We start from the raw sequence: 26,584 nt of genomic DNA, 5'->3' as shown, positions 1-26,584 counted from the left end.
ATCTTCTGTTCATGAACTAGAAGAATTAATATTGTTAAAATGTCCATACTACCCAGAGCTATCTGTAGATTCAATGCAATCCCTATCAAAATCCCAATGGCATTTTTTTACAGAAATAGAAAAAAAATCCTAAAATTTATACACAATCACAAAAGACCTTGAATAGCCAAAACAATCTTGAGAAATAAGAACAAAGCTGGAGGCATCACACTTCCTGATTTCAAACTATACTACAAAGCTATAGTAATAAAAACAGTATGGTACTGGCATTAAAAACACAGACTAATAGACAAGAATCAAAGGCCCAGAAATAAACCCACGTGTATACGGTCAACTAATATTTGACAAGCGAGCCAAGAATACTCAATGGGCAAGAGATGGTCTCTTCAATAAATGGTGTTGGGAAAACTGGACAGTCACATGTAAAAGTGAAACTGGACTCCTATCTTGTATCATTCTCAAAAATTAACTGGAAATGGATTAAAAAGACTTCAATGTGAGACATGAAACCATAAAAATCCCGGAAGAAAACATAGGGAAGAAACTCCTTGACACTGGTCTTGGCAGTGATTTTCTAGATATGACACCAAAGCACAAGCAACAAAATAAAAAATAAACAAGTAGGAAGAAATACATCAAACTAAAAAAGCTTCTGCGTAGCAAAAGAAATGATCAACAAAGTGAAAAGGCAACCTATGGGGTGGGAGAAAATATCTGCAAACCGTACATCTGAAAAGGGGCTAATATTCAAAATACACAAGGAACTTATACCACTTGACAGTAAAAAAACAAATAATGATTTAAAAATGGGCAAAGGACCTGAATAGAAATTTTTTTCAAAGCAGATCTACAGATGGCCAAGAGGTACATGAAAAGGTGTTCAGTATCACTTACCATCGGGGAAATGCAAATCAAAACTACAATGAGGTACCACCTCACACGGGTCAGAATGGCCATCATTCGAAAGTCTACAAATAATAAATGCTGGAGAGGGTGTGGAGAAAAGGGAACCCTTGTGTACTGTTGGGAATGTAAACTGGTGCAGCCACTATGAAAAACAGTATGGAGGTTCCTCAAGAAAATTAAAAATAGAACTACCACATGATCCAGGAATCTTACTTCTAGGTATATATCTGAAGGAAAAGAAATTACTGTCTCAAGAAATATCTGTACTCCCATGTTCACTGAAGCATTATTTACAATAGCCAAGACATGCAAACAAAGTGTACATCAACAGATGAATAAAGAAAATACACACACACAATGAAATATTATTCAGCAGCAAAAAAGAAGCAAATCCTGCCCTATGCAGCAACATGGATGAAACTTGAGGGCATTATGCTGAGTGAAGTAAGTCAAAGAAAGACAAATACTGCATGATCTCACTTACAGGCAGAATCTTAAAAACATAACTCATAGAAACAGAATGCAGATTGGCAGCTGCCCGGGGCTGGGGAAAATGGCAGATGGTGGTCAAAGGGTACAAACTCCCAGTTATGAGTAAGTTCTGGGAACCTAATGAATGGCAATGATGAATGTAGTTAACAATACTGTATTACAGTTCGAAAGTATTCTCTCTAATAAGAGAATAGATCTTAAATGTTCCCGCCATACACACAGCGGTAACTATGTGAGGTAAGGAATGTGTTAACTAACCTTATTATGGCAATCATTTCATAATAAAAACATATATCAAGTCATACTGTATATCTTAAACAATGTTACCTAGCAAATATATCTCAATAAAGCTGGAAAAAATAAAGATAGGGACTCCTCAACATAATAAAGATGTCAGTTCTCTCAAAATTGATCTATAGATTTAACACAATTTAAATAAAAATACCAGCAGGATTTTTTTATATATATAAGATTATGCTAAAATTCACATGGAAAGGCAAAGAAACTATAATAGTCAAAACAATTTTTAAAAAGAAAATTAAAGGTGGAGGAATGTCATTGCCTAATTTTAAGACTTTAAGGATAAAGTCATAGTAATCACATGATGTGGTACTGGCAAAGGGATAGACCCACAGACCATCAGCACAGAGTCCAGAAACAGATCCTCACAATATGGACAGTAAGTTTTGACACAAGTGCAAATGCAATTCAACAGAGAAAGGACAGTCTTTTCAACAAACAATATCAGAACAAATGGACATCCATACCCAAAAAAATGAACCTCACACCTCAACCTTGTATCTTATAAAAAATTAACTGAAAATGGATCATAGATCTGATAAAAAAGTGAAGGACACAAAGGAGAAAATTCCAATAATCTTGGGGTAAGCAAAGAGTTCTTGGACATGACACCAAAACATGATCCATAAAAGGAAAAATTGTTAGAAAGGACCTCAATAAATCTAAAACTTTTGCTCTGTGAAAGGCTAGGATAAGAGAATGAAAAGCTACAGGCTGGGAGAAAATATTTACTACAACTAAAAGGAACACTCAAAACTTAAACTAGGGGCTTCCCCGGTGGCACAGTGGTTGAGAATCCGCCTGCCAATGCAGGGGACACGGGTTCGAGCCCTGGTCTGGGAAGATCCCACATGCCGCGGAGCAACTAAGCCCATGAGCCACAATTACTGAGCCTGCGCGTCTGGAGCCTGTGCTCCGCAACAAGAGAGGCCGCGATAGTGAGAGGCCCGCGCACCGCGATGAAGAGTGGCCCCCGCTCGCCGCAACTGGAGAAAGCCCTCGCACAGAAACGAAGACCCAACACAGCCATAAATAAAATAAATAAAATAAAATGAAACTTTAAAAAAAAAAAAAAAAAAAAAAAAAAAAAAAAAAAAAACTTAAACTAAAACCCTGTTTATATAAATGCACAAAAGACATGAACAGACACTTTGCTGAAGGGGATATCCAGATGGCAAACAAACACATGAAAAGATGTTCAACTTTCCTAGCCATTAGGGGAATGCACAGGAGAACGACACATTATAAAAACACACTTATTACAATGGCTGAAGTAAAAAATAACTGATAAAATCAAACAGTGGTGAGGATGTGGAGAAACTAGATCTTTCTGCACCACTGGTGGGATGGTACAGCCACTCTGGAAAACAATTAGACATTTTCTTAAAACATTAAACATACACTTAACATTTTATTCAACAATACCGCTACAAGTTAGCCTTAGAGAAATGAAAACTTTTCACAAAACCCTACATATACACTAATGTTTACAGCAGCTTTATTAATAATCCTCACAAACGGGAACGGCCAAATGTCCTTCAATGGGTGACTGGATAAACTGTGGTGCATCCATATGATGGAATACAACTCATCAACGACGAGTACAGTATTCGTACTCGCAACAAGATGAATGAATCTCAAAGGCATGCGGCATGAAGGAAGCCAGACACTAAATGTTTTATGCTGTGATTTCATCTATATGACCTTCTCAAAAAAACCAAAACCACAGTGACAGAGAAGAGGCCGTGGCTGCCAGGGTTTGCAGCAGGAGGAAGGTGTGACTAAAAAAGGGTACAGTGAGGAGTTCTTTGCTGATGGAACTGTCCTGTGGGGTCCGTGGTCCTACAACCAAAAGGAACTGATTCCGCCAATCTCCAAATGAGTGAGGAAACTGATCCTCTCCTAGGATCTACAGAAAAATATGCAGCTCTGTCAACACTCAGGTTTTAGCCCAGTGTGATCTGTCATGGGCTATGACCAACAGCGCTGTAAAACCATACATTTGTGTTGTTTAAGCCACTGACTGTTCTGGTAATTTGTTATGGCAGCAACAGAAAACCAATCAAGTGGTTAAATAGTCTTAGAGCAAGGAGAAGAAAGAGGATAACAGCTATTTGCTGGCTAGCCAAGAAGAAGACTGTGATGTAGGGTTCAATATCAGATACCATAGGTCTGAAAACCAAGAATCATCTAGGAATTACTAGGTCCTGGCCTTGCTGGAGGCCATGGGAATGTTTATAGTCTAGAGGGATATACTGGGTGGGCCAAAAGGTTCCTTCAGATTTTAAGTAAAAATAAAAGACACATTTTTCATTTTCACCAAGAACTTTGTTGAACAACATATTCACCTTTTTGTTCCACTACCTTCTGCCATTTTTCAGGCAACTTCATAATTCCATCTTCCCAAAACTTTCTCTTGAGCAAAGAACTGTTCCAGGTGCCTTTTACGGTCTTCCAGGGAATTGAAATTTTTTCCATTAAGAGAATTTTGTGAAAACCGAAATAAATGGAAATCCGAAGGTGCAATGTCTGGTGAATCTGGTGGATGAATCAGAACTTCCCAGCCAAGCTGTAACAGTTTTTGCCTGGTCATCAAAGAAACATGCAGTCTTGCGTTATCCTCATGGAAGACTGTGCGTTTTCTGTTGACTAATTCTGGACGCTTTTTGTTGAGTGCTGCTTTCAGTTGGTCTAATCGGGAGCAGTACTTGTTGGAATTAATCATTTGGTTTTCTGGAAGGAGCTCAAAATAGAGGACTCCCTTCCAATCCCACCATACACACAACATCACCTTCTTTGGATGAAGACCGGCCTTTGGTGTGGTTGGTGGTGGTTCATTTCGCTTGCCCCACGATCTCTTCCGTTCCACACTGCTGTACAGTTTCCACTTTCCATTGCCCGTCACAATTTGTTTTAAAAACGTAACGTTTTCATCATGTTTCAGTAGAGAATCACATGCGGAAATACGGTCAAGAAGGTTTTTTTTCGCTTAACTTACGTGGAATCCAAACATCAGAGCAGTTCACATAACCAAGCTGGTGCAAATGATTTTCAACGCTTGATTTGGATATTTTGAGTATGTCGGCTATCTCCCGCGTGGTATAACGTTGACCGTTCTCAATTATTGTTTCCATTTGATCGCTATCAACTTCAACTGGTCTACCCTGGAGCACCGTCCAGCGAGAAATCTCCAGCACGAAACTTTGCAAACCACTTCTGACATGTTCAATCAGTCACAGCACCTTCTCCATATACTGTACAAATCTTTTTTTGCATTTCAGTTGCATATAATAAAGCATAATCCGCAGAAAATGTTGTTTTTCTTCCATCTTCAATATTAAAATGGCTACACAAAAATTCACGAATTTTGATAATTTCTTTTTTTAAAATGCACGCTGATATGACAGCTGTCACAATACAATCTAACAAAATTGTTTCGAATGAAGTTAAAGACAACTATGCACTACTAGAGCCATCTTATGGAAAAAACCGAACGTTCTGGCCAACTCAATGTAACTTGCCTACGAGAAGAAGGGAATGAAGGCTTTTACATTTAAAATATAAAAATGAAATACAAACAGATATATGAAGGAAACATAAAACATAAAGATAGAAATTTAAAATAAAATTAAGATTTGGAGGTCATTAAGTCAATTAGAAAGGGGAGCATGAAACAGAGAAGAGTTCAGTGCTGACAGAAGCACCACAGAAGAGATCTCTATGGATGTATCCTATGATGAAATTACATCCTGTTCCTCTATACATGTATGTCACGTAATGATGTTATATTCAATGTATATATATATATTTTCTGTTTGTCTATAAGGAAAAGAAAATAGCGTACTTTTCAGTCAAACAGATTTGGATTTAAATCTTGGCTTTCCATATTTAATGTGTCATCTTAACAAGATACCTTACCTTTCTGAGGCTCAGTTTCCTTACTTGTAAAATGGAGCTAATACCCTATCTCACAGAGTTGTTATAAAAATTAACGAAAATGACGTTTGGGAAAGCAGTCAGCAGCAGGCCTGTACAGGGGCATCCACTCGGTGTTACTTCTCTGTGCTGACGTGTGAAAGTTGGCTTTACAGCTGAATGTTCATTATTGTGCCAGCCTTCCCAGCCCTCCAGTGTTTTTCAGAAAAGAGGCATATCTCTCAAAACCCAAACTAGACCCGAATACAAAAGCCCAAATGAAAGGTAGAATGAGCCTGACTCATCCTTGCCCCCAAAGTTCCAGGTATGGAGACCAGCTCTGGGATAAGGCTGCCGGCAACTTGGAGCAGACCGGGAGGACGGTGAAGGCCGTGCCCGAGGCCTTCAGGGAGGGGACATCAGACATTCTACCAGACAGGCTAAGGCAGGGATGAAGGCCAGAGATCTGGCCAGAGATTCGACAGCATATGCACTCTGTAAGCTGAATTATTACTATGTTTCAGTGTTCCTCCTTTTGTTCTATTATTGTTTATTAAGAAAAATCTTTTTGAAAACTCCAACTTTTTTTTCAGATATACTAATAAAACTCAAAGAAAAGGGGGTTTTGCTTCATTTTGACCAGGATTAAAAAAATCTTTTTGATTTAAAATAATTTTAGGCTTATAGAAAAGAAATATAGCACTGAGTTCCTGTATACCTTTCAACCAGCTTCTTACATAATCACCATACTATCACGAGAACCATTATAATAACATTAATGCCATACTATTAACTCACGTACAGATCTTATTTGACTTTTGCCAGTCTCCCCCTAACGTCCTTTTCTTTTCTGGTTCAGAAATCAGTTCTGGATCCCACAGTGCATTCAGTTGTAATGTCTCCTCATCTCCTCCAAAATTTGACAATCCATTCAGTCTCCGACAAGTCTTTGTTTTTTATGACCCTGACACTGACAATTTTGAAGAGTACTGGTCACTTATTTTGTAAGATGCCCTCAATTTGATTTCTCTGACGTTTTCTAATGATTGGATTGAGGAAATACATTTTGAGCAAAACTGTCTCTGAAGCGATGTGCCTTTGTTAGTGCCTCTCACCAGTGGTGTGTGGTGTCAGCGTGTCCTACTACTGGTGACATTAACCTTGATCGCCTGGTTAAGATGCTGTCAGGTTTCTTTATACTAGTAATTATGCCTTTCTTTATAATTGTCTGGTGGGGAAATACTTTGCGATTATGCAAATACACTTTTTTCTCATTTTACTTGCACCCACTAATTTCAGCATCCATTGATGGTTCTTGCCTGCAACAATTATTACCAAGGTGTTTGCCAAACGGCGATTTTCCATTCCCCTAATTACTTCTTAATTTACAACTGGAATTACACTATAAGGAGGAGCTTTCCCTTCTCCCCCATTTGTATTAAGTATATCAATATGGATGAATGGATATTTTATTTTATAGATTGAAATCCAATACTGTCATCATTATTTTGCTGCCAAAACTGTTCCAGATTTGGCCATGGGGAGCTCCTTCAAGTTAGCTCTTGTGTCCTTTCATATGCCTTCATAAATTTTTTAGCACTTTCTTATGTTCCAGGCTTATCTCATATACCCCCCCTCAGTTCTAGAATCAGTCATCTATGCAAGGCGCCTTGCTGCAGTCACTCTACAGGAGATGGCATGTGAACCCCAGACCTGTGCACTAGATACACTCACTGCTACTGTGCGCTAGATACACTCACTGCTACTGTGCGCTAGATACACTCACTGCTACTGTGCGCTAGATACACTCACTGCTACTGTGCGCTAGATACACTCACTGCTACTGTGCGCTAGATACACTCACTGCTACTGGCTCCCATTGCTTCCAGGCCTTCTCAGCAGACAGAGCTGGCAGATACACATGTGTACCCTAACACCTGCATATACCCATGTGTAATTCTGTATTTATCTTTATAGACATAAGAACCATGAGTTCACTCTGATACCTCTGATTCCAATCGGACACCACAGGGTTTATTCTAGCCTCCTTTCTTCCCGTTGTTTGTAACTTCTTTCTGACAGCGAGAAATCTGGGTCTCATTATCCTCAACAAACTTATTTGTGCAATTCCAGTGTACACTTTACACATAAAATAGTTTCAAAATCATGCATACCTCTGTGAGTAGCATTTTTATTAACTAGAGGGAAAACAGGGACTGGGGGGCAGTGTGACACTTGTCTGAGTGTATCTTTCTGCACAGTACACCTTTACAGCCATGACAATGTCCCTGTTCCCCCCCACAAAATAAATCACTCAGCAGACAGAATAAAAAATGAAATACAAACATCAACTAAGGAACCTAGCTGTATTATAAATGAATTACATCACACACTGAAGGGGGTGGGGAAGACAAGAAAGAACCTAAGTAACTTGGAAAGCAGTACTTGGAACACGCGCAGTAGAGCTGATGACGAAGGAGCTGCACACACTGCTCTCCCGGCAGCTCGTTTGTTTGGCTGGGATTTGCAGGAGGGCAGAGGGCACGGCTGAGGCTCACACTGCGGGCACAGCCCAGGCTCCTCCACCAGGGCTGTCTCTTAACACTTAGGTATTTAGAGGCACTTAAATATTACTGTTGCATATTAGCACAAATGGAGTTGGATCCCCTTATAAGTAGAGCTAAAAAATACCTCTGTGGTCATCTGGCCCAGTCTTTTCATTTTACAGACGCAAAAGAGGCGCTCAAGAGGCACAGCAGTACGGTGAAGACAAGAAGCCGCGTGGTGAGCTTTTTCCACATCACACACCGTCCTTGGTTGAAAAGTTTCCAAAGAGTAGGTCAGGCTGAATCTTGAGACATGAGGATAATTTGGCTCGATAATGAGTTATATAGTGATTGATGCACTGTTTGCATAGATTACTTATACTATTTTATTATAACTTGTATTCAAGAAAGCCTTATTGCTATGGACTATAAGATCAGAATTTTAGATGTTTTTATTTTAGAGAAGTTTTCATTGACTTGGCATTTTTGTAAACACGTACATTTCTACAGAGTTTAAAAAACTTCAAGTAGAAAAAAGGTTAAGTCACTATTACTTGGGATCACTTTTTAAACTCAGCAATTTTAAAGCATTAAGAAATAGCCAATCTATTATACTATTGGATTAGTTTCATATACTTTTTAAAAGCTAAAAAAATGAGGGGCCTATAAAACAGGTGTCTCAAAAGTTAAGAGTGTATATATTTAAGAACGTTTAACTGACACAAGCATGAGAATTTTTGGCTGAACCACAAGAAACTCTTGTCAGATAAGTAGGACATGTTGGAACCCTGCCAAGTTACATTATCTTCCCTACAAAAAAATGTCGTTTATAGTATTTTAAAACAACAGGGCTTAAAGAATCTAGAAATTTCATTTTTAGAAGTGAACATGTCCTAGTTAACCTATTATCTACGATGAAACTATTGCGTCTTCTCTATAATCTAAGAACTTGATCCTAACTTGAGATTTCACTCCCAGATACGAATAGATTTTTAAAGGCGCTTACTGCATAATTAACATCTGGATAGCATATAATATTTTCCAATATATTTAGACCCCAGATTTGCACTCTGCTGCAGCTGTGTATCAGTTTCATGTGCTGGTCTCTGGCACAGCTAAATGTCACTGACTGCTTTCTTCTTTACTGTCTCCCCTTTTTCTTAAAAGTCTTTAAAGTAACTAATTGGCATAGACGCTGTGGCTCCTGTAGCTTTCCTTCCTTGTTTCTGTTGTTTGTTGTGTCCCACTGGGTAGCAGTTTATTAACAGGATGCACAGACCAGCAGTGGAGCTGGGCCTCCGGAGGGAGACGGTGGCCAGGCCGGGGGGCTGCCTGCCTCTGGGAGCGAGCTCCGCTGGCCGTCCAGGCCGGGGGGCTGCCTGCCTCTGGGAGCGAGAGCTCCGCTGGCCGCGACTCAAGTGTTCTGCTTCTGCACCAGGATCAGGCTGGTCTGGTCAACCAGGTCCAAGTTGACAGATAATTTTTCAAATTCAGCCACAAGGACCATCGTGAGGAGCCATAAAACAATTCAAGGGTAGAAGTGCTCTGGATTTGAGGCCTCATTACATAAACTTTCATTTGAATGAATGATTAAGGGCCACTTAATGGCAGCCAACTGAATAAACCAGTAACAGTTACTAACCTGGATATTCATGAAGTTAAACTAATTTATTGAGGATTCTGAACCAATATTCCCGCATCAAGTCTTGGTTGCCTTGCATTCCTGGGCAGTGTTGCAAATCTCCTGTGCCCCTTTTCACAGATGACATTCTAAACTCTAGCAGTGGGAAAGGATATTTTTAAGTGGTGGAATGCCAGAATTATCCACTTGTGGTTTTCAGTGGCTGATACTGATTTTTCACTTTGGTCAAAACTGTTTATCAAAAGAACGGTTTTATGTTTATTGGTTTGTTCTACTTGGTCAGGAAAGATTGTTTTGAACATGGTGTGACACACATAAACATTTATTTACTTATTTAGTTGGGTGAGGTAAAGCCCAGAATTAGCCCTTTATGTTGGTTTACAAATATAGTTTATTTATGAAAGGAATGTATCTTCAAATTGAGGGTTTTTTCTTTAGAGGAGTTTTAAGTAGTTTTCAGTGTCTCTTTAACATATGTTCTCTAAACAATGCATGTTGAACAATAATGGCTCAAATGAAAATAGTTATGTTCAGGCAGGAATTAGTGTGTAATTCTCAATACCCTATGACTTGAGTATCAAATTTACCATAAGATTTGGTCGAACAGAATTTGAGGTAGCTTGTACACAATACAAATTAGACAGTATTGATATTTACTCCATTTCATTAATTTTACCTACCCACACTCATGTTTTTTGCTTTGTCATCACACCTAATTGGAAAATCCAGAAGAGAAGGATATTCTACTGCATGTAGTCATATGTTCACGCTTGCCATTGTGCTTTCTTCCTTCCTGATGTCCCAAGATTTCTTTTCTATCACTTCCTTTCTGTTCAGAGAGCTTCTTTTAGCCATTCATTTAGCGTAGGTGTGCTGGGGACAAGCCCTCTTAGTGTTTCTTCATTTGAAAGTGTCCTGATTTCTTCTGCATCCTTGAAGGATCTCTTTTCAGGACATAGAGTTCCAGGTTGACAATTCTTGTGTTTAGCATCTGAGGTGTCCCGTTTCCGGCTGGCTCCATGGTTTCCTATGAGAAGTCTCTGTCACTTAAACTGTTCTCCCCTAAAGGTAAAGGCGTCTCCTCTCTCTGCCTTCAGGAGTCTTTCTTTGGCTTTAGTTTTCTGGAGTTAGCCTATGATGCATCTTGGCCTGGGTCTCTTTGGATTTACCCTGTTTGGGGTGTGGGTGCGTGTCTTTTGCCACATTTTGGAAAATTTCAGCCATTAATTCTTTGAATACTTTTTCAGGCCCGTCCCCTTACTTCTCTCCTGGAATTCTGATGCCAGGCACATCAGATCCAAAGGAGTCGCTTAGGCTCTGTTCTTTTTGCAGTCTGTCTCCTGCTGTTGTTCACGCTGGACGATTCTCCTGTTCCAGCTGCAACCTCCCTGATTCTCCTCCCATCCTTCCACGCGGCTACAGAGTCTGTGTGCTGAGGTTCTGAGTTTCAGTTATTGTATTTTTCAGTTCTAAATTTTCCATCTGGTGCTTTGCCGTATTTTCTATTTCTTTGTGAAGACTACTGTATCTTTTAGTTTGAAGCATGCTCACAATTGGGAGTTGAAGTACTTTTATCATATGACCACCCACGTCAGATAATTCTAGCATCTTTGTCACGTCGGTGTTGGTGTCTGTTGATTGTCTTTTCTACTTCAGTTGGAAACTTTCCTGGCTCTCAGTGTGACAAATGAGTTCTGAATGACACCTAGACATTCAGCTCTTCTGTAGGGAGACAGAGGCCCTGGATCCCCCGTGGGAAGGCAGGCACGCTCCCGTTCTGGGCTGTGGCGGGGGAGCTGCGGGCCCCTCTCTCAGCCTCTGCCCCCGCCTGGGGAGACGCGCCGCTCGTTATGGCTGAGCGGGTGGGGTCCAGGCCCCCGCGTAGTTTCCACGGTGCTTCCATGGTCACTGCTGCTGAGTGGGGACCAAAGTCCCAGCTCCCTACTTGGTCTCTGACGTGACCATGGTGGGGGGGGGGTCCTTGCAGCCAGGGTGGAGGGCTGGGCTCCCCACTGGCCTTTGCTGGTGAGGATGGGCAGTGGGGCTGCCGTCTCCCTGCGGCTGGACTAGAGCAGTTAATGTCCACAAGCCGCCTTCCTACCAGGTACTGAGGTTCTGATCCACGAGGGACACAGTGGCTAAGAGAACACTCAGGGGACTCACTGCTGGGTTGTTCCTCGGGTCCTGAGGCAACTAGCCTGCCTTCCTCCCTCCACCTTCCAGAGTCTCCTTGTTTACACGTAGTATCCACAGGTTTCGGCTGTACTTAGCAGAAGAAATAGGGAAAAGTATATCTATTCCATCTTACCAGAAGAAGTCTCTATAGTTCTTTTTAAAACAGGTGATACAGGATTAAGTGATTATCTTATTTTACTCCTTCCTAGATGCCTTATACATGGGCCAGCCAAGAAAACTCCTTAATCTCTATTCATATTTTATGTAAGAAAAGTTTAAGAAAGCAAAGTGCCACCCAGATGGAGCTTCCAGGTTGCTCAGATTTCAAAAGTAAATTTACAAAGAGCAGAAAGAATGTCACATAACCAAGGATGAATATAGGAGTTTAGACAACATAAGGTCCAAATAGTGTCAGGAAGATAAAAAATGAAGAACTAAAGCTCTCAAAATGTTAAGGAAAGCAAGGAAGGGAAAAACATTTTCTTGAAACTGATGGTATAATTGATGAAGATTAAAAATAAACAAAGGAAAACGTCTTACGTCTTAACTCATTCACTCATTTGCAGGAAATTTCTTAAGCATCTAATACGCGTTAGGCGTTGGTGGTCACAGACAGAGCTCAATACGATACAGTGTGTGGCCTCAGGAATGTGTGGTGGAACAGAGCGATCAGCCAGTCACAGCACGATGTGGAAGAGTGACAGACAGACACAGCTTTGCTGACACTTACTCACTGTGTCTGCGGGGCTCAGACAATGGGCCACAGAGGAGGAGACAGACAGGACAGAGGGACGCCCAGGAGAGGGGGCAGGATGCGGAAGCCTAGAGGAACGGGTTGGACACAGGGCGTGGTACCACACCGAGCCTGGGAAGACGCGGTGGAGCTGGACTGTACAGGCCCTGGTCTGTCATGTTGCAGAGTCTGGATTCAAATCCCACAGGCAGCCAGGAACTAAAAGAATTAGTTTTGATCTTCTCTTCCAGGAAGTATGAAGTTCAAGAAGCAAAAGAGAATCAAACTCATGATAGATACATCACTGTACAGGAACACTTGGTCTCCTGGGTCATACAAAATTATTTTCAGAAAATATAACAGACTTTGAAGATAAATCACTGACCTGATCACTGATTATGATCTTTGAGTAACAGTGGAGATTAGGAGATATGGACAAAGTCATTCAATTTGCATAGTCTACCTTTGACTTCCTTTTGTAAACTACAGATCAGAGATATTTAACTTCCATCCTGAGAATGTTTTCTAGAATAGATTATAAAGGTACTATGTTGTCTGCACTTAAGAAGAAAAAGAAAACATTGACCACTAGCATTCGGGATGGGTTCAAAGAAAAAAAGTCATATAAACTGGCCTCATATCCATTTTTTAAAGTATTACTAGGAGGCATGATCTCATATGATATTTATTTTTGAAGACATGGATGGATTAAAAAATGGTTGAATAAATTTATTAAAAAAGTGGTGGTTTAGAGAATGATGACAACAGAAGAAAGCTAGTGCCACTAGGTCTGTCGTTGGCCCTACTCATCACACTTTTGGATGACAGAGGGAAATGGACATGACAAAAGACAGAATCAGACTCAAAAACAGATACAAGTGGGACTGGTTCCAACAAGATTACGAGTAATAAATGTGTCATGATCAGCTCCCTCCAAACCTAACTGTAAAATAGAAGAAACCATGGGATCATTTTAAACCCCTCTTCCTCTCACAATCCTGATATAATCCATTAATAAACCCTAGTGACTCTACTTTCAAAGTAAAACCAGAATTTGGTACCCCTCACTACCTTTACTTCTACTGTCCTGATTCAAGCCACTGCCCTGGAGTATTGTAATAACTCTGTGCCGGTCTTTCTGTCCCTACCCTTGACCTCTAGGGTTTATTCTCAATACCGCAGCCAGAGTGCTCCTTGTAAAATGAAAATCAAACCACACCACGTCTCCATTCAAATTCTTCTAATGTCTCCTCATTTTAACAAGAGTAAAAGTGTGTCCAGTAGCTTCTAAGACCTCTCAGTGCTCTGGCATCTCACTGCCTCTCTGGCTTCATGTCTGCGGATCCCTCCCTCCCTCCCTCCCTCTACCCACGAGCCTGCTGGCCAGGCCCCTCAGACGCCAGATTAAAAACCACAGGGATTCCAGGACACAGACACACGACTAGATGTAAAACAGGTAACTAATAAGGACCTGCTGTGTAGCACAGGGGACTCTACTCAACACCCCGTAACGGCCTATATGGGGAAAGAATCTGAAACAAAGAAGAGTGGATATATATGTAGATGTATAACTGATTCACTTTGCTGTACACCTGAAAGTAACACAACATTGTAAATCAACTATACTCCAATAAAAAAAGAGAAATGACAGTGATGTCCTGTGGCTTTTGTGTGCCCCCTGATACGAAGTGACGAGAAGGGTACTTTACCACGTTATTCTTTGCAAAATCCCACACCCTCAGTCTAATGATGGAAAAATATCAGACAAACCCAAATTGAAGGATGTTCTACAAGTACCTGACCAGTACTCCTCAAACTGTCAGGTCACGAGAAACAAGGAAAGATGGAAAACCATCACAGACCGGAGGAGACTAAGGAGACCAAACCAAATGCAACGTGTGCCCTGGACTGGACCCTGGAACAGAAGGACGTGAGTGGGAAAACCTGTGAGATCCAAATAAAGTCTGGAGTCTAGGTAAGAAAAGATGGAGTCTTCTAATCCATGAACCTGATATATTTCTCCATTTACTGAGGTACTTGCTAATGCCTCTAATAAGGGTTTATAATTTGTTCATGTGGTCTTCCACATCTATTTTCATTTTTTAACTCTTGCTGATGTGTAAGGATGACTTTAAATTCAGTATATCATTTGTAGTCAGCAAATTCGTCAAATTCTCTTACTAGTACTAATAATTTATCTGTAGATTCTTTTTTATATATACAGTTGTATCGTCTGTAGATAACGAGAGTTGTTCTTTCCTTTTTAACTGCTATCTTTCTGGGTCTGTTCTGTCTTACTGAGCTGGCAGCACCTCCAGAAGGCGGCTGAGGAGAGCGGTAAACGTCCTAATCACCAAGGAAATGTTCTCATCATTTTGTCATTAAGCATGATGTCTGTGATAGATTTTACACAGACATACTTCCTTAGATCAAGGAAGTACCTAATTCATTAGTTTTTATGATATCCATTCACAGGTACTGAGTTTTAATAAACATTTTTTTTCTGTGTCTGTTGAAGTGAATTTTGAGTGTTCTCCTTAAGTCTGGGTTAAAGTGGTATTTTTAAATTTTTTTTTTAATTTTTATTTTTGTAAAGATTTTTTTTGATGTGGACCATTTTTAAAGTCTTTATTGAGTTTGTTACAATATTGCTGCTGTTTTATATTTTTTGGTTTTTTGGCCACAAGGCATGTGGGATCTTAGCTCCCCGACCAGGGATGGAACCCGCACCCCCTGCATTGGAAGCTGAAGTCTTAACCACTGGACCACCAGGGAAGTCCCTAAATTGTTTTAAATGTTATTCTGACCTTGCATTTCATATACGTACATGCATGTATACTGTATCGCTAATATCTTGTTTGGGATTTCTGTGTCTGTGTTCTGAGCAAGTCTGTAATTTTCCTTTCTTATACTTATCTGGTTTGGTATCAAGATTATGGTAGCCTCATTTAAAGAGTTGGGGAATCTTCTCTCTTACACTAGTCTTTGGAAGCACTGTCTAAAATTCTAATTATTATCTCCTTGAATATCTAGAAGAATTTACCAGTGATGTCATTTGGGCTAGTTTTCTTTGTAGAGGAGGAAAAAATTTATATATATATACACACACACACGTACGTACACATATCAAATTATCATGTAGAAAAATTTACTGTTTTTTCTTTTCGTGTACAGTTCTATGAATTTTAACACATGTAGATTCATGTAACCACCACCAAAAACAGGACACGGAACAGTCCCATTATCCCCAACACTCCCTGGTGCTATCAATCCCTTTATGGTCACACTTTCCCTTTAGCCCTTGGCAACTACTGATCTGTTATCCAGCATACAGTCTGTCTTTTTTGAAAATGTAAGGTACGTGGACTCAAACAGTATACAACCTTTTGGGATCGGCTTCTTTCATTTAGCATAAGGCCTTTGAGATTCATCCAAGTTGTTGCTTGTATCAGTAGTATGTCCCTTTTCATCACTGAGTAGTATTCCATTCCATGAATGTACTACAGTTTCCTTACACTTTCACCTGTTGAAGGACAATGGGTTGCTTCCAATTTTTGGAACTTATGAATAGAGCTTCTAATTCTAACATCAGTGTACAAGTTTTCGTGTGAACCTAAGTTTTCATTTTCCTAGGGAAAATACCCCAGAGTGGGATTGCTGGGTCATATGCTAAGTGTATATTTAGCTTTATAATAAACTGCCGAACTGCTTCCTGGAGTGGCACAGCATTTGCAGTCCTAAGAGTCTCAGCTGCTCTGTATCTTCACCACTCCTCTGTGGTGAGGTTATAGAACTAGTCCTGTTTTCCAATTCTTCCTGAGCCAGTTTTGGCTAAGAATTTTTAATATCCTGTCCCACATTTCCCCTGTAAACTTGTTAATGTCTGTAGTATCTGTAGTTATGTCCACTCTTTCATTCTTGATTTTAGCTATTTATATTTTCTTTTTTCCTTGATCAATCTCATCAAAGGTTTGTAAATATTAATGTTTTCGAAGAATAAAGTTTTGCTTATGTTGATTTTTTGTACTGTAGGTTTATTTATTTTTTTTCAAAGATTGTTTTTTTTTGATGTGGACCATTTTTAAAGTCTTTATTGAATTTGTTACAATATTGCTTCTGTTTTATGCTTTGGTTTTTTGGCCACAAGGCATGTGGGATCCTTAGCTCCCCGAACCAGGGATCGAACCTGCACCCCCGGCATTGGAAGGCAAACTCTTAACCAGTGAACTGCCAGGGAAGTCCCCTGTAGGTTTATTTTCAATTTTATATTACAGTTGATCCTTGAACAACATAGGTTTGAACTGCACAGGTCCACTTACACGCTGACATTTTTCAATAGTAAATACTACAATACTAAGCTATTTGCAGTTGACTGAATCCATGGATGAGGAACTGCACGAACGGGGGGACCCGCACACACTGAGGGACTGCAGGCATGGGGGGACAGTACACACAGCGGGGACCACACACGTGGGTGGGGGGGAACTGCAAGCACGGAGGGCTGACTAGGCTGCAAGGAGGGGCAGCACCTTGACCCTCACGTTGTTCAAGAGTTAACTGTACTTATTTTGTTTTGTTTTCTTATACTTTCAAACAACTCAGTTTGCTGTTCTTTTTCTAAGTTCCTTAGATGCTTAGTTCATTAACTTTTAGCCAGACACTTTCCTAAAATATGTACTTAAAGCTCTAAATTTTCCTCTAGAAACTGCTTTAACCACATCCTACAAATTCTGATATAGAATATTTTTACCATTCAGTTCAAAATATTTCCTCATTTTCATTATGATCTCTTTATTGATCCATGAACATACATTCAAAAGTGTGTTCCTTAAAACTCCCAAACATAATATTCTATTTATCTTATTTTATAGCTTAATTGTATTGTGTTCAAGGAATATGCTCTGTATGATTTTAATTAATTAATTAATTTATTTTTGGCTGTGTTGGGTCTTCGTTTCTGTGCGAGGGCTTTCTCTAGTTGCGGCAAGCGGGGGCCACTCTTCAACGCGGTGCGCGGCCCTCTCATTATCGCGGCCTCTCTTGTTGCGGACCACAGGCTCCAGACGCGCAGGCTCAGTAGTTGTGGCTCACGGGCCTAGTTGCTCCGTGGCATGTGGGATCTTCCCAGACCAGGGCTCAAACCCGTGTCCCCTGCATTAGCAGGCAGATTCTCAACCACTGCGCCACCAGGGAAGCCCTGTATGATTTTATCCTTTGAAATCTGTCGAGATTTGCTTTATGACCCCGTATATGTTCAATTTTTACAAATATTCCAAATAGCTTGAAAAAATACTTATTTTGCAATTACTAAGTACACTGTCCGTATATCTTTTCAAATCTTCTGTATCCTCATTGGTTTTGTGTGATTATTCCATCAATGACTAACCAAGGTATGTTAAATCCTCAGCAATGACTGTATATTTGTCTTTTTCTCTTTGTAGATTGTCTATTTTCTCTTCATATATTTTTGAGGCCTTGTTATTAGGTACAAACACATTTAAAATAATATCTGATCAGTGAATTTAATCTTTCATCATTATAAAATGATCCTGTTATCCATAATAATGCTTTTAGCCTTCAAGTCAACATCATCTGAAATAAATTTAGCTACACCCACTTTTTCTGTGAGTATTTTCATGGGAAATACTATCTGTTTATCTATCTTTACCATGTACTTGTCATTTTCTCTGTTCTTCTTACACCTCAGACCTCTATCAAGGATTTCTCTCTTCATGCCTAAAATATATTCTTTAAGACTTGCTTTAATAAGGGTCTACTGAGAACACATTTTCTGTTTTCATTGCCTGAAACTTGTCTGAAATCGTCACCTCCTTTGTTAAAAGATATTTTGTGAAGTACAGAATTCTGTACTGGCAGGCATCTTTTCACTATGTCTGGCTTCCACTGTTTTTACAGAGAATTCAGCTGTCAGTCCAACTGCCACCCTCTCAAACATAATGTGAATTTGGGGGGTTTACTTTTAAGAGTTTTATTTTTGTCCTGGATAATCTGTAATTTCACCATAATGTGACTGGGGATAGATTTATTTATTCTTCTTGAGATCCACTGAACTTCATGAATCTGTGGTCCAGTGTCCTTCATCAAGACCGAAAAAAATCTCAGCCATTATCTCTTCAAATACTGCTGCTTCCCTGTTCTCTCTTCTCCTAGAATTAAGAGTAGAAGAAACTTCTATTCTATCCTTCATGTCTCTTATCAGGGTTTTTCTATCTGTCTCTCTGAGTTGCATTTAGTATAAATTTTCCCCTATATTCCAATTCATTAATTCTTTCTTCAGCTCTGTTTACTTTAGCGTTAAACCTATCCTTTGAATTTGAATTTCTATTATTCTATTTTTTTAATTTTTAGAAGTTATATTTGGTTCTTAAAATCTGTTGGTTCTACTGGATTTTATTCTACCACAGCAGGTAATTTCAAGTTTGCATATGTTTTCTTTAAACATGACAGTCATTTTATAATCTGTATCAGATAGTTAAAGTCCTTATGGGTCAGTTTCTGCTTCCTTTTGTTTCTGGTAATTCTCACTCATGTTGCTGTCTTCTTGCTGAATTATTTGGGAAACTTCTACAGTGCTAAGATGAAGGCATGTTCCTCCAAAAGATTTGGCTTTGCTTCTGTTTGGTGTCTATGGGTAGGGCAGCAGGTCCACTTTAGACTCAATTATGGCTTGGACTTTATCAGGCTGCCCAGTAACGTGAATCTGAGCTATAGAGCAAGGCATGACAGCTTGTGGTTACTGTTTCTCAGAGACAGTCCTCCACTCCCCCAATCCCTAGTCAAGGCAATTTTGTTTGCTAACTCCTGAGGACGGTAGGGGTGGTAGAGGGTTTGCTTTTAGTTCATCATAGTCAGGATGTAGTCCATACTAGGGGAGGATCTGCTACTAACTCTTTGGTGGTCCAAGGCTTTGTTTCTTCTCAGAGGCCTGAAAACCACATCTTAGGTTACCCTTGTGAGGCAAATGTCCTCGAGACCAAAGAGTCTTCTATGCTGTGCTCTGCTGACCTCTATGGCTTCCTGTATCCACTTAGATTTATAATCTGTTAATGTCTTACTATCTAGTTAGCTCTTTAAATCTTTCAAGAAGAATTCTTTCCTTTTTAAAAAATTTAATATCATTAGTTATTTTCAGTGAGAACACTGGTCCAAATAATCTATCCTAATGTATTTTCAGAAACAGAACCTCTTCATTGATTTTTTCATCTTTCTTTTTACCTCTATCTCATTCTCCTGATCTCCCCCTTTTCCAGACAAATCATTTCCTTCTTGCTTCTGTATTAAGACTTCGGATCAATGACACCAATGGATCAGTTCTGGCTACCAACAGTAAATACTTAAGAAACAGTTGCTCCCCGAAGTTCTGAGCTCAGTATTACAATTTAACAGGTTATCAGCCCTACTGTTAACCAACTGTGATAATAAACATGCAAGTTAACTTCTCTGGGTTCTACTTTCCAGAAACCTGGGAGTTATGTCAGCCTTTCTTTCTCAATTACACAGAATTACATGGAATCAACCAAATTTAATATATCTTACCCTCTACATTTCTGTCAAATCTCTCCCTTTTATTCCCATCCCAAGGCCCGCTTCTTTAGTTCAAAAACCCTCATCACTGCCTGAACTATTAAGCCTCTTTACTGAGGACACTACCTCCTGCCTCTAGACACCCCTGCTCCTAGGATTCTTTTTCCATATTGCTACCAGACTTATTTCTAAAGTACATATCAGTGCTGTTATTCTCACAGCTTCCAGGATAAAGTTCAAATTCCTTGACTTAGCACATGATGCCCTTCACAGTCTTTCCCTTGTTTACTTCGCTGAGCTCATTTTCTGCCAGCCCCATTTGTTCACATCTTTGTGGTGTCACGTACGTCGCGCCGTCTGCTGCAAGCACCTCCTCTGCCTCTCCTTTGCCTACTGAACCTCTTCTAGTCCTTTGTGACTCAAGCCCAGCACTGTTTCACTCGGAAATTCTTCTAGGACTTCTCGTCTCTCAGGTGTACGTGTTCCTTCCTCGTGTTTCCACATAACTCTTAAATTTACACCTACATCGAACTATAATGACTTTGTGACTTATTTCCCTCTCCCACATTAAGCTGTAAGCACTTTTCACACAGAGACAGTCTTATTCCAGTTTGCAACCCCATTCCTGCAGAGCTGCTGAATGGACAGATGAGTAACGCCATAAAACGAGGGGCTGATAACGGGATTCCAGAGGTCCTCTGTTAGCTATAAAATTTGTTAACTCCTGTCACCCTGTGCCTACTCTTTGGACTCTTATCTCAGCTTCCACATTTGGTTACCCAGATTCTTGGACCTGCATACCTGACCCATTTCCCCTGACTGTCTAGCCTGAGTTTTGATATCCTGTTGAGATGACTTCCCTGAATTTGAATCTTGCTGGGCAGCTTCTCTCTGCCTGACCTTGAACTTGGTCCCTTCACCTGCTCCTCTTTGCCTCTGCTGATGCCCCTGAGCCCGATCCCCGATCCCTCTAATTCACAACAGCTGCCACGTCCACATCCTTCTGTTTTTATCCCACTGTTGCTTAAATTCTCACAAGATAGGCTAAATAGTTTATTGGGAAAAGTAGAAAGGAGACATTTTAGAGCTGGAAGAAAAAATACGTTCATTTGACAGATGAGGAGGAAGGTTAGACATAATGTTTGCTCACTGAAAGGGCACTAGTGGAGGGCTCCTTACTTTCATTGCTCCTTCCACTCAACCATGCTTTACTTTTGTAAAGGATTTACTCGAGGAGAAATTTAAAGCAAGTGAAAGAACCATGTGAGAGAGAGAAAGAGAGGGAGGGGGAGAGAGAGGGATGGAGATGCTTACAAACACTAAAAATATTCCCATGATCTACCTGCATTTGGGATTTTTGCACACTGAATTATCTTATAATGTTACTATACCAAAATATACTTTGTTGGTTTCTAAGTAGATTCTTCATTTGAGGTCACAATATGAAATTAAAGATAGGTTCAATTACATCAACAGTATAGGGAAAGCTTGATTCTGGTTTTAAAAAAACTACCAAAATTCAATATCAATATATTACATGCAAGTTATGGTCAAAATAACTTTCATCTCTCCTAATAAAATAGCAACGCATCATCAAGTTCAACACAATGAAGGTATTTTCAGATTGTCAATTAGGCCCATGCATTTCCTATTAATCCCACACTGACTTTAGAATCTACTTTTTGGTAAGTAGAAGGAGACCTTCTACTGATTAACGGCAAATAAATTACAGTTCATTTCAAACTTTTCATCCAATTTATCGTTTCAGTTAATATATTTTTTAAAAGAAGAGGGAAGAGATATGGGAACATATGTATATGTATAACTGATTCACTTTGTTATAAAGCAGAAACTAACACACCACTGTAAAGCAATTATACTCCAATAAAGATGTTAAAAAAAAAAATCCAGAGACTAGAACATTACCAGAAAAACTAAACTCACCGTCGTCTTCCCAGCAGCTCTTCACGTTCCCTTCTCTTGCGCTGCTTCCGGGTACCACTGTCTGGTCTGTTGGCAGCTCATCTTCTGGCACGCCACCTTCACAATCGGCTGCATCCGTGATACTTTCTTCTTCCACAATGTGGAGTTTGTCTTCATCGTCTGAATCTGAATTTGTTTCTACCACAGTATTATAGTTTGTAACTGTAATACAAACAAGAAACAAATAATCAAAACCAACTAGTATAAAAGCTGGTTTTCACACCTTAGTACAAAGAAATTTTATGAAGTACCTAAAACACTGGCGTTCAATAATAGTTTTAGACTGTAAAATGTAAGCAACTAATTTATTTGATAACATGCACGCACACAGCACTTACTAGATACTAGCTGGACAAAAAGGCAAGAAACAGTAGCCACGCTTATTAAATGCTTAGCTATGAGCATGGGCGTTTTATGGAGAGTAACTCGCTGATTCTTACAACAACCTTTTAGCAGCCCTATGACCACAGGATCTACCTACCGCCTACTGCTTATATCCCTGTTCTACAGAAGCGGAAACCGAGGCACAGGGAAGGTAAGTATCTTGTCCAAGACCACACATCTAGGAAGTGGCAGGGTGGGGATTTGAACCCTAGGAGTCTGGTTCCATAGTCTGTGTCCTTAACCACTACATCAAACATCTTCTCCAATCGTAATGAGCTTATATGACATGACGCTGCTTATGTAGAACAAGGGCTTCAAATCTTTAACGCATTACAACTTAAGAGTTCATCTCTCCTAATAAAATAGCAATGCATCATCAAGTTTAACACAATGAAGGTATTTTCAAATTGTCAATTAGGCCCATGCATTTCCTATTAATTCCACACTGACTTTAGAAAGAATCAACCAATTTAACCAAATTCCCACATAATTAAGACATGATTTAAGTAACGTTTATACATAAGTCCGTCATTCTGAAGGAAAAAAACCCCTGACATTCAGTTTTCAAACGGGCACCCTTTCCACATTTTTAATGAGCTTCAATAAACTTTCACACACCAGCATTATAAAGACATATAATAATTCTGAATAACTACAGCTCACAGAACCAAAACAAATTATATAGTCTAGTCAATATTTTTTCTTCAGAGTCCTTGTAATCGTCACTCTAATGCGATAAATCATTTAGAACCTCATGGGGTATGGTCACTGGAATACCTCTTTTCAACAATTAGCCGGGTGATTCTTACTTGCTAAGATAAGTGTGAGAGGAAGGGAGAAAAGGAAAGCTTTGTTTACGTAGCTAAGCAACAATCACTTCCAGTTATTCTTTCCATTTCTTCCTTAAATTTTCCAAGCATTCTTGAAAGAAGATAATCACCTAAGCGCTTAAACGATATGTATATATATATATATATATATATACCCCTTCCCATACAAACACACACACACCCCCAAGAACACAAAAGAAGAAACACAATCAAAAGCATGGATGTGTATGTCAAGGCGAGAACTAATAACCATGTCTCCAAAACTGCTCTGACAGACCCTGGGAAAACCCCTCTGTCCAAAAGAGCACCGGAGCTACTCTTCTGCCCCCACTGGGAATTCTTCCGTATCTGAAGAAAAGTGTCAAGTATTGTTGTGTCTGTAATACTTCAGTGTGAACACAGTTTCCCAGATCTTGCCCCAAGAGCAAATAGTTTTCTCTCTAGTTTTAATGTAAAAGTAATACATGTCACTGTAAAAAAAATTCAGACAATACAAAACATGTAAAATTAGTAAAATCCCCCTCTCCCAATTTTTCCTTCCTCAACTCACTCTTTCAAGGTAACAATAACAGCAAGGTCTATTAATTAATTCATGCACAGGCAGGCATGACACTAAGCATTTATATACCTTATCCTATTTAACTGTAACACGGACCTCACCTTACACACACATATCACGTATTTAATATCAATCCTATACATAAGTGTATGTGTGCATACTTAAAATACACACATATGGGATCACATTATACTGTTCTGCCACTTAGTTTTTTGCCACTTAATTACATATCCTGGAAACTTTTCTATGTGAGCATCTGTGGAGCTTTCCCATTTTCCTCTGGATGACTACAGAGCATTTCACTGTAACAGATATAACCTAACCAATCACCTGTGGACAAAATTTAGTTTGTTTCCAGTGTTTAAGCATTGTCAACAACGTCATAATAAATTTTCTTGTAAATATATCTTTGGACATTCCTTAAATACATTTGTCAGATACATTAGTAGGGGTGGAATTGCTGAGTCAAAGGAAAACTTATGAAGTAGATATGGAAACACAGGGAATTCCTTGCACTCCAGCCACACCAGGAGCAATGTAAATTGTGAAACTGTGTGTGTGGGTAAAAAGCGTGATTCTCAAAGGACAGCCTGCAGTTGGAAAAGGGTTTCCCAATGAACCTTTAACTGAGAGTAGGATACAAGTGTGTGTGTGTATTTGAATGAGGGATCTTACTGGCAAATGATGCACAATGCTACTGGCTTTATTTTTACTGTCAAGGGCTCCTTATTAGTAGCCTACTGAATGACTCATTAAAGTCATTGAAAGTTGGGACAGTATATAAAGGCATTTCTATGCCACAAGCTAAAATTAGAACACAGCTAGTGTTTCCTCAGGGTTAATCGATTCTGTATTCCACTAGACCTGGATGCCACGGAAGGTTTGGCTCACTGCAAAGCTCTCATCGCGCTCGGACATTCACAGACAGCTGAAATTCCTACTATTTTCTGAAGGGAGGTTTCAGTGCTTCTTCAGTGTCTTGAGTTGGCCATGGGTTTATATTGGTGCTGTTCTTGCCTTTTAATGAAGTATACTCCAGTTTAGCTTTATCATTATCAATTTTGTCAGCTGTAGGTTTTTTTTTGTTAACCCTCGATATTTACATGCACACTTAAGAGTATTCTAGGCTTGAAAATTTTCCAAAAATTGGGCTTTAAGACATGTATGCATTATGGTTCAAATATTTACTTGCATGCTTCATAGTTTTCATTGAGTTCTTTTTACTCTGAGCTATTTTATTCTGTCTGAGTCAACTGTAGCCTGAAGTCCTCTGAGAATACCTGTCACTGTTCTAGGACTCTAGCAAAACTCCTTCCTGCCCCCCAGTACAAGCTGCCATTGTGGTATGGAAGATTATAAGCCAAATAACCAAAACACAGAGATGGCATATATTTTACTATTATCCTGTGAATTTTCCTAAAGCATGTTTTGAATAAGTGGTATAAAACTTGAAAAATCCAGAAGAGCGATACATTTTGCTGGCTAAGATGGAAAAAAGACCAATAACTATTTTCCAAGACTTCACACTGTCTTCTGCTTCAAAGTCACTTAGTGGAGAGAAAAAGTAGTGCAAATCACTTACATTAATTATCATAACTCAGATAACAGGCAAGCCTCCCTGTGTTTCTGGATCTATCCTTTTGTGGATCTACAGATCTAATCTCAAAAGTACAGCCCCAGCACTAAAAAGCATAGAGAATAATACAGGACCTTTATAAATTCTGATAGCCAATGAGAGTGTCAGTGATCTCAACTGTGCCCATCTATCTCCATATCTCTACACTGTTGCACCCTTTGGCTAAAAAAATAATATAGTTTATCTAAAGAGAGGAATATTATTAACCATCACAGGTGATCATCACCTCTTGCTTCTGAGTTTTCATTGAAATAATAACATTTTAAGAAAAGACAAAGGAACAGAAAAGGGAAACAGCTTTTTAAAAATCTTTACATATAATTTATAATACACAAATAGTAACATTTTCAATGCATTCTAGAATGGGATAAGGGCACGCTGACTCTTGGTGGTGGCTCGTGTGTGTGTCATTCGCTAACATTAACGCAGATGTAACGGGGCCTCCTGCACAAGGTGGCTGTGAGGAGCTAGTGACTCAGAAATGCACCGCGCTTATCACATCAGCATCTCGTAGGCAGTGAAGACTACAGATGTGTCTGCTGTTACCATCAGCAGCAGCAGCACCTCACTGAAGCTTTACAACAATTCCTAACAAGTAGGTACTATTATAGCTTCCTTTTTATAGACAAAAAAAGTAGCTGAGTAACGTGTCTGAGGTTATGTAGCTACTAAGTTGAAAAGCTGGACTCCAAACCTGGTCTGCCTGATTCCACAACCCATATACTTTTACTGCTATATATAAAGCCTGCTGACAGAAGATGGTTGCACTAATGATAAATATTTTTAAACTTGTATTTTTGTGTCTAGCCTATGCTGGGGCCCTGTAATCCCATACTTAACAATTTGGCACTAAAAACATTTGCAAATGACTAAAGAATTTTAACCATTAGAATCTCAAAATGATATAACAAACAGTATACCATGGGGTAATATCATCA

General features: G+C 39.4%; 1 protein-coding gene across 4 annotated transcripts in view; it reads right to left on the bottom strand.

Moving 5' to 3' along the window:
- ZEB1 (zinc finger E-box binding homeobox 1) overlaps nt 1-26,584 on the bottom strand; it is a 194,752-nt gene that overhangs the window by 57,813 nt on the left and 110,355 nt on the right. For all 4 annotated transcript variants that reach the window (XM_059909812.1, XM_059909819.1, XM_059909815.1 and 1 more), the window contains exon 2: nt 22,199-22,399. In XM_059909812.1, coding sequence (XP_059765795.1) covers nt 22,199-22,399 — 201 coding nt within the window. The remainder of the gene's footprint in view (nt 1-22,198; nt 22,400-26,584) is intronic.

Source organism: Balaenoptera ricei, chromosome 2 (genome assembly GCF_028023285.1).
Source record: "Balaenoptera ricei isolate mBalRic1 chromosome 2, mBalRic1.hap2, whole genome shotgun sequence".
NCBI classification, from domain to species: Eukaryota; Metazoa; Chordata; class Mammalia; order Artiodactyla; family Balaenopteridae; genus Balaenoptera; species Balaenoptera ricei.
Note: the sequence above shows the minus strand (reverse complement) of the source record. Positions and strands in the feature narration are given on the sequence as shown.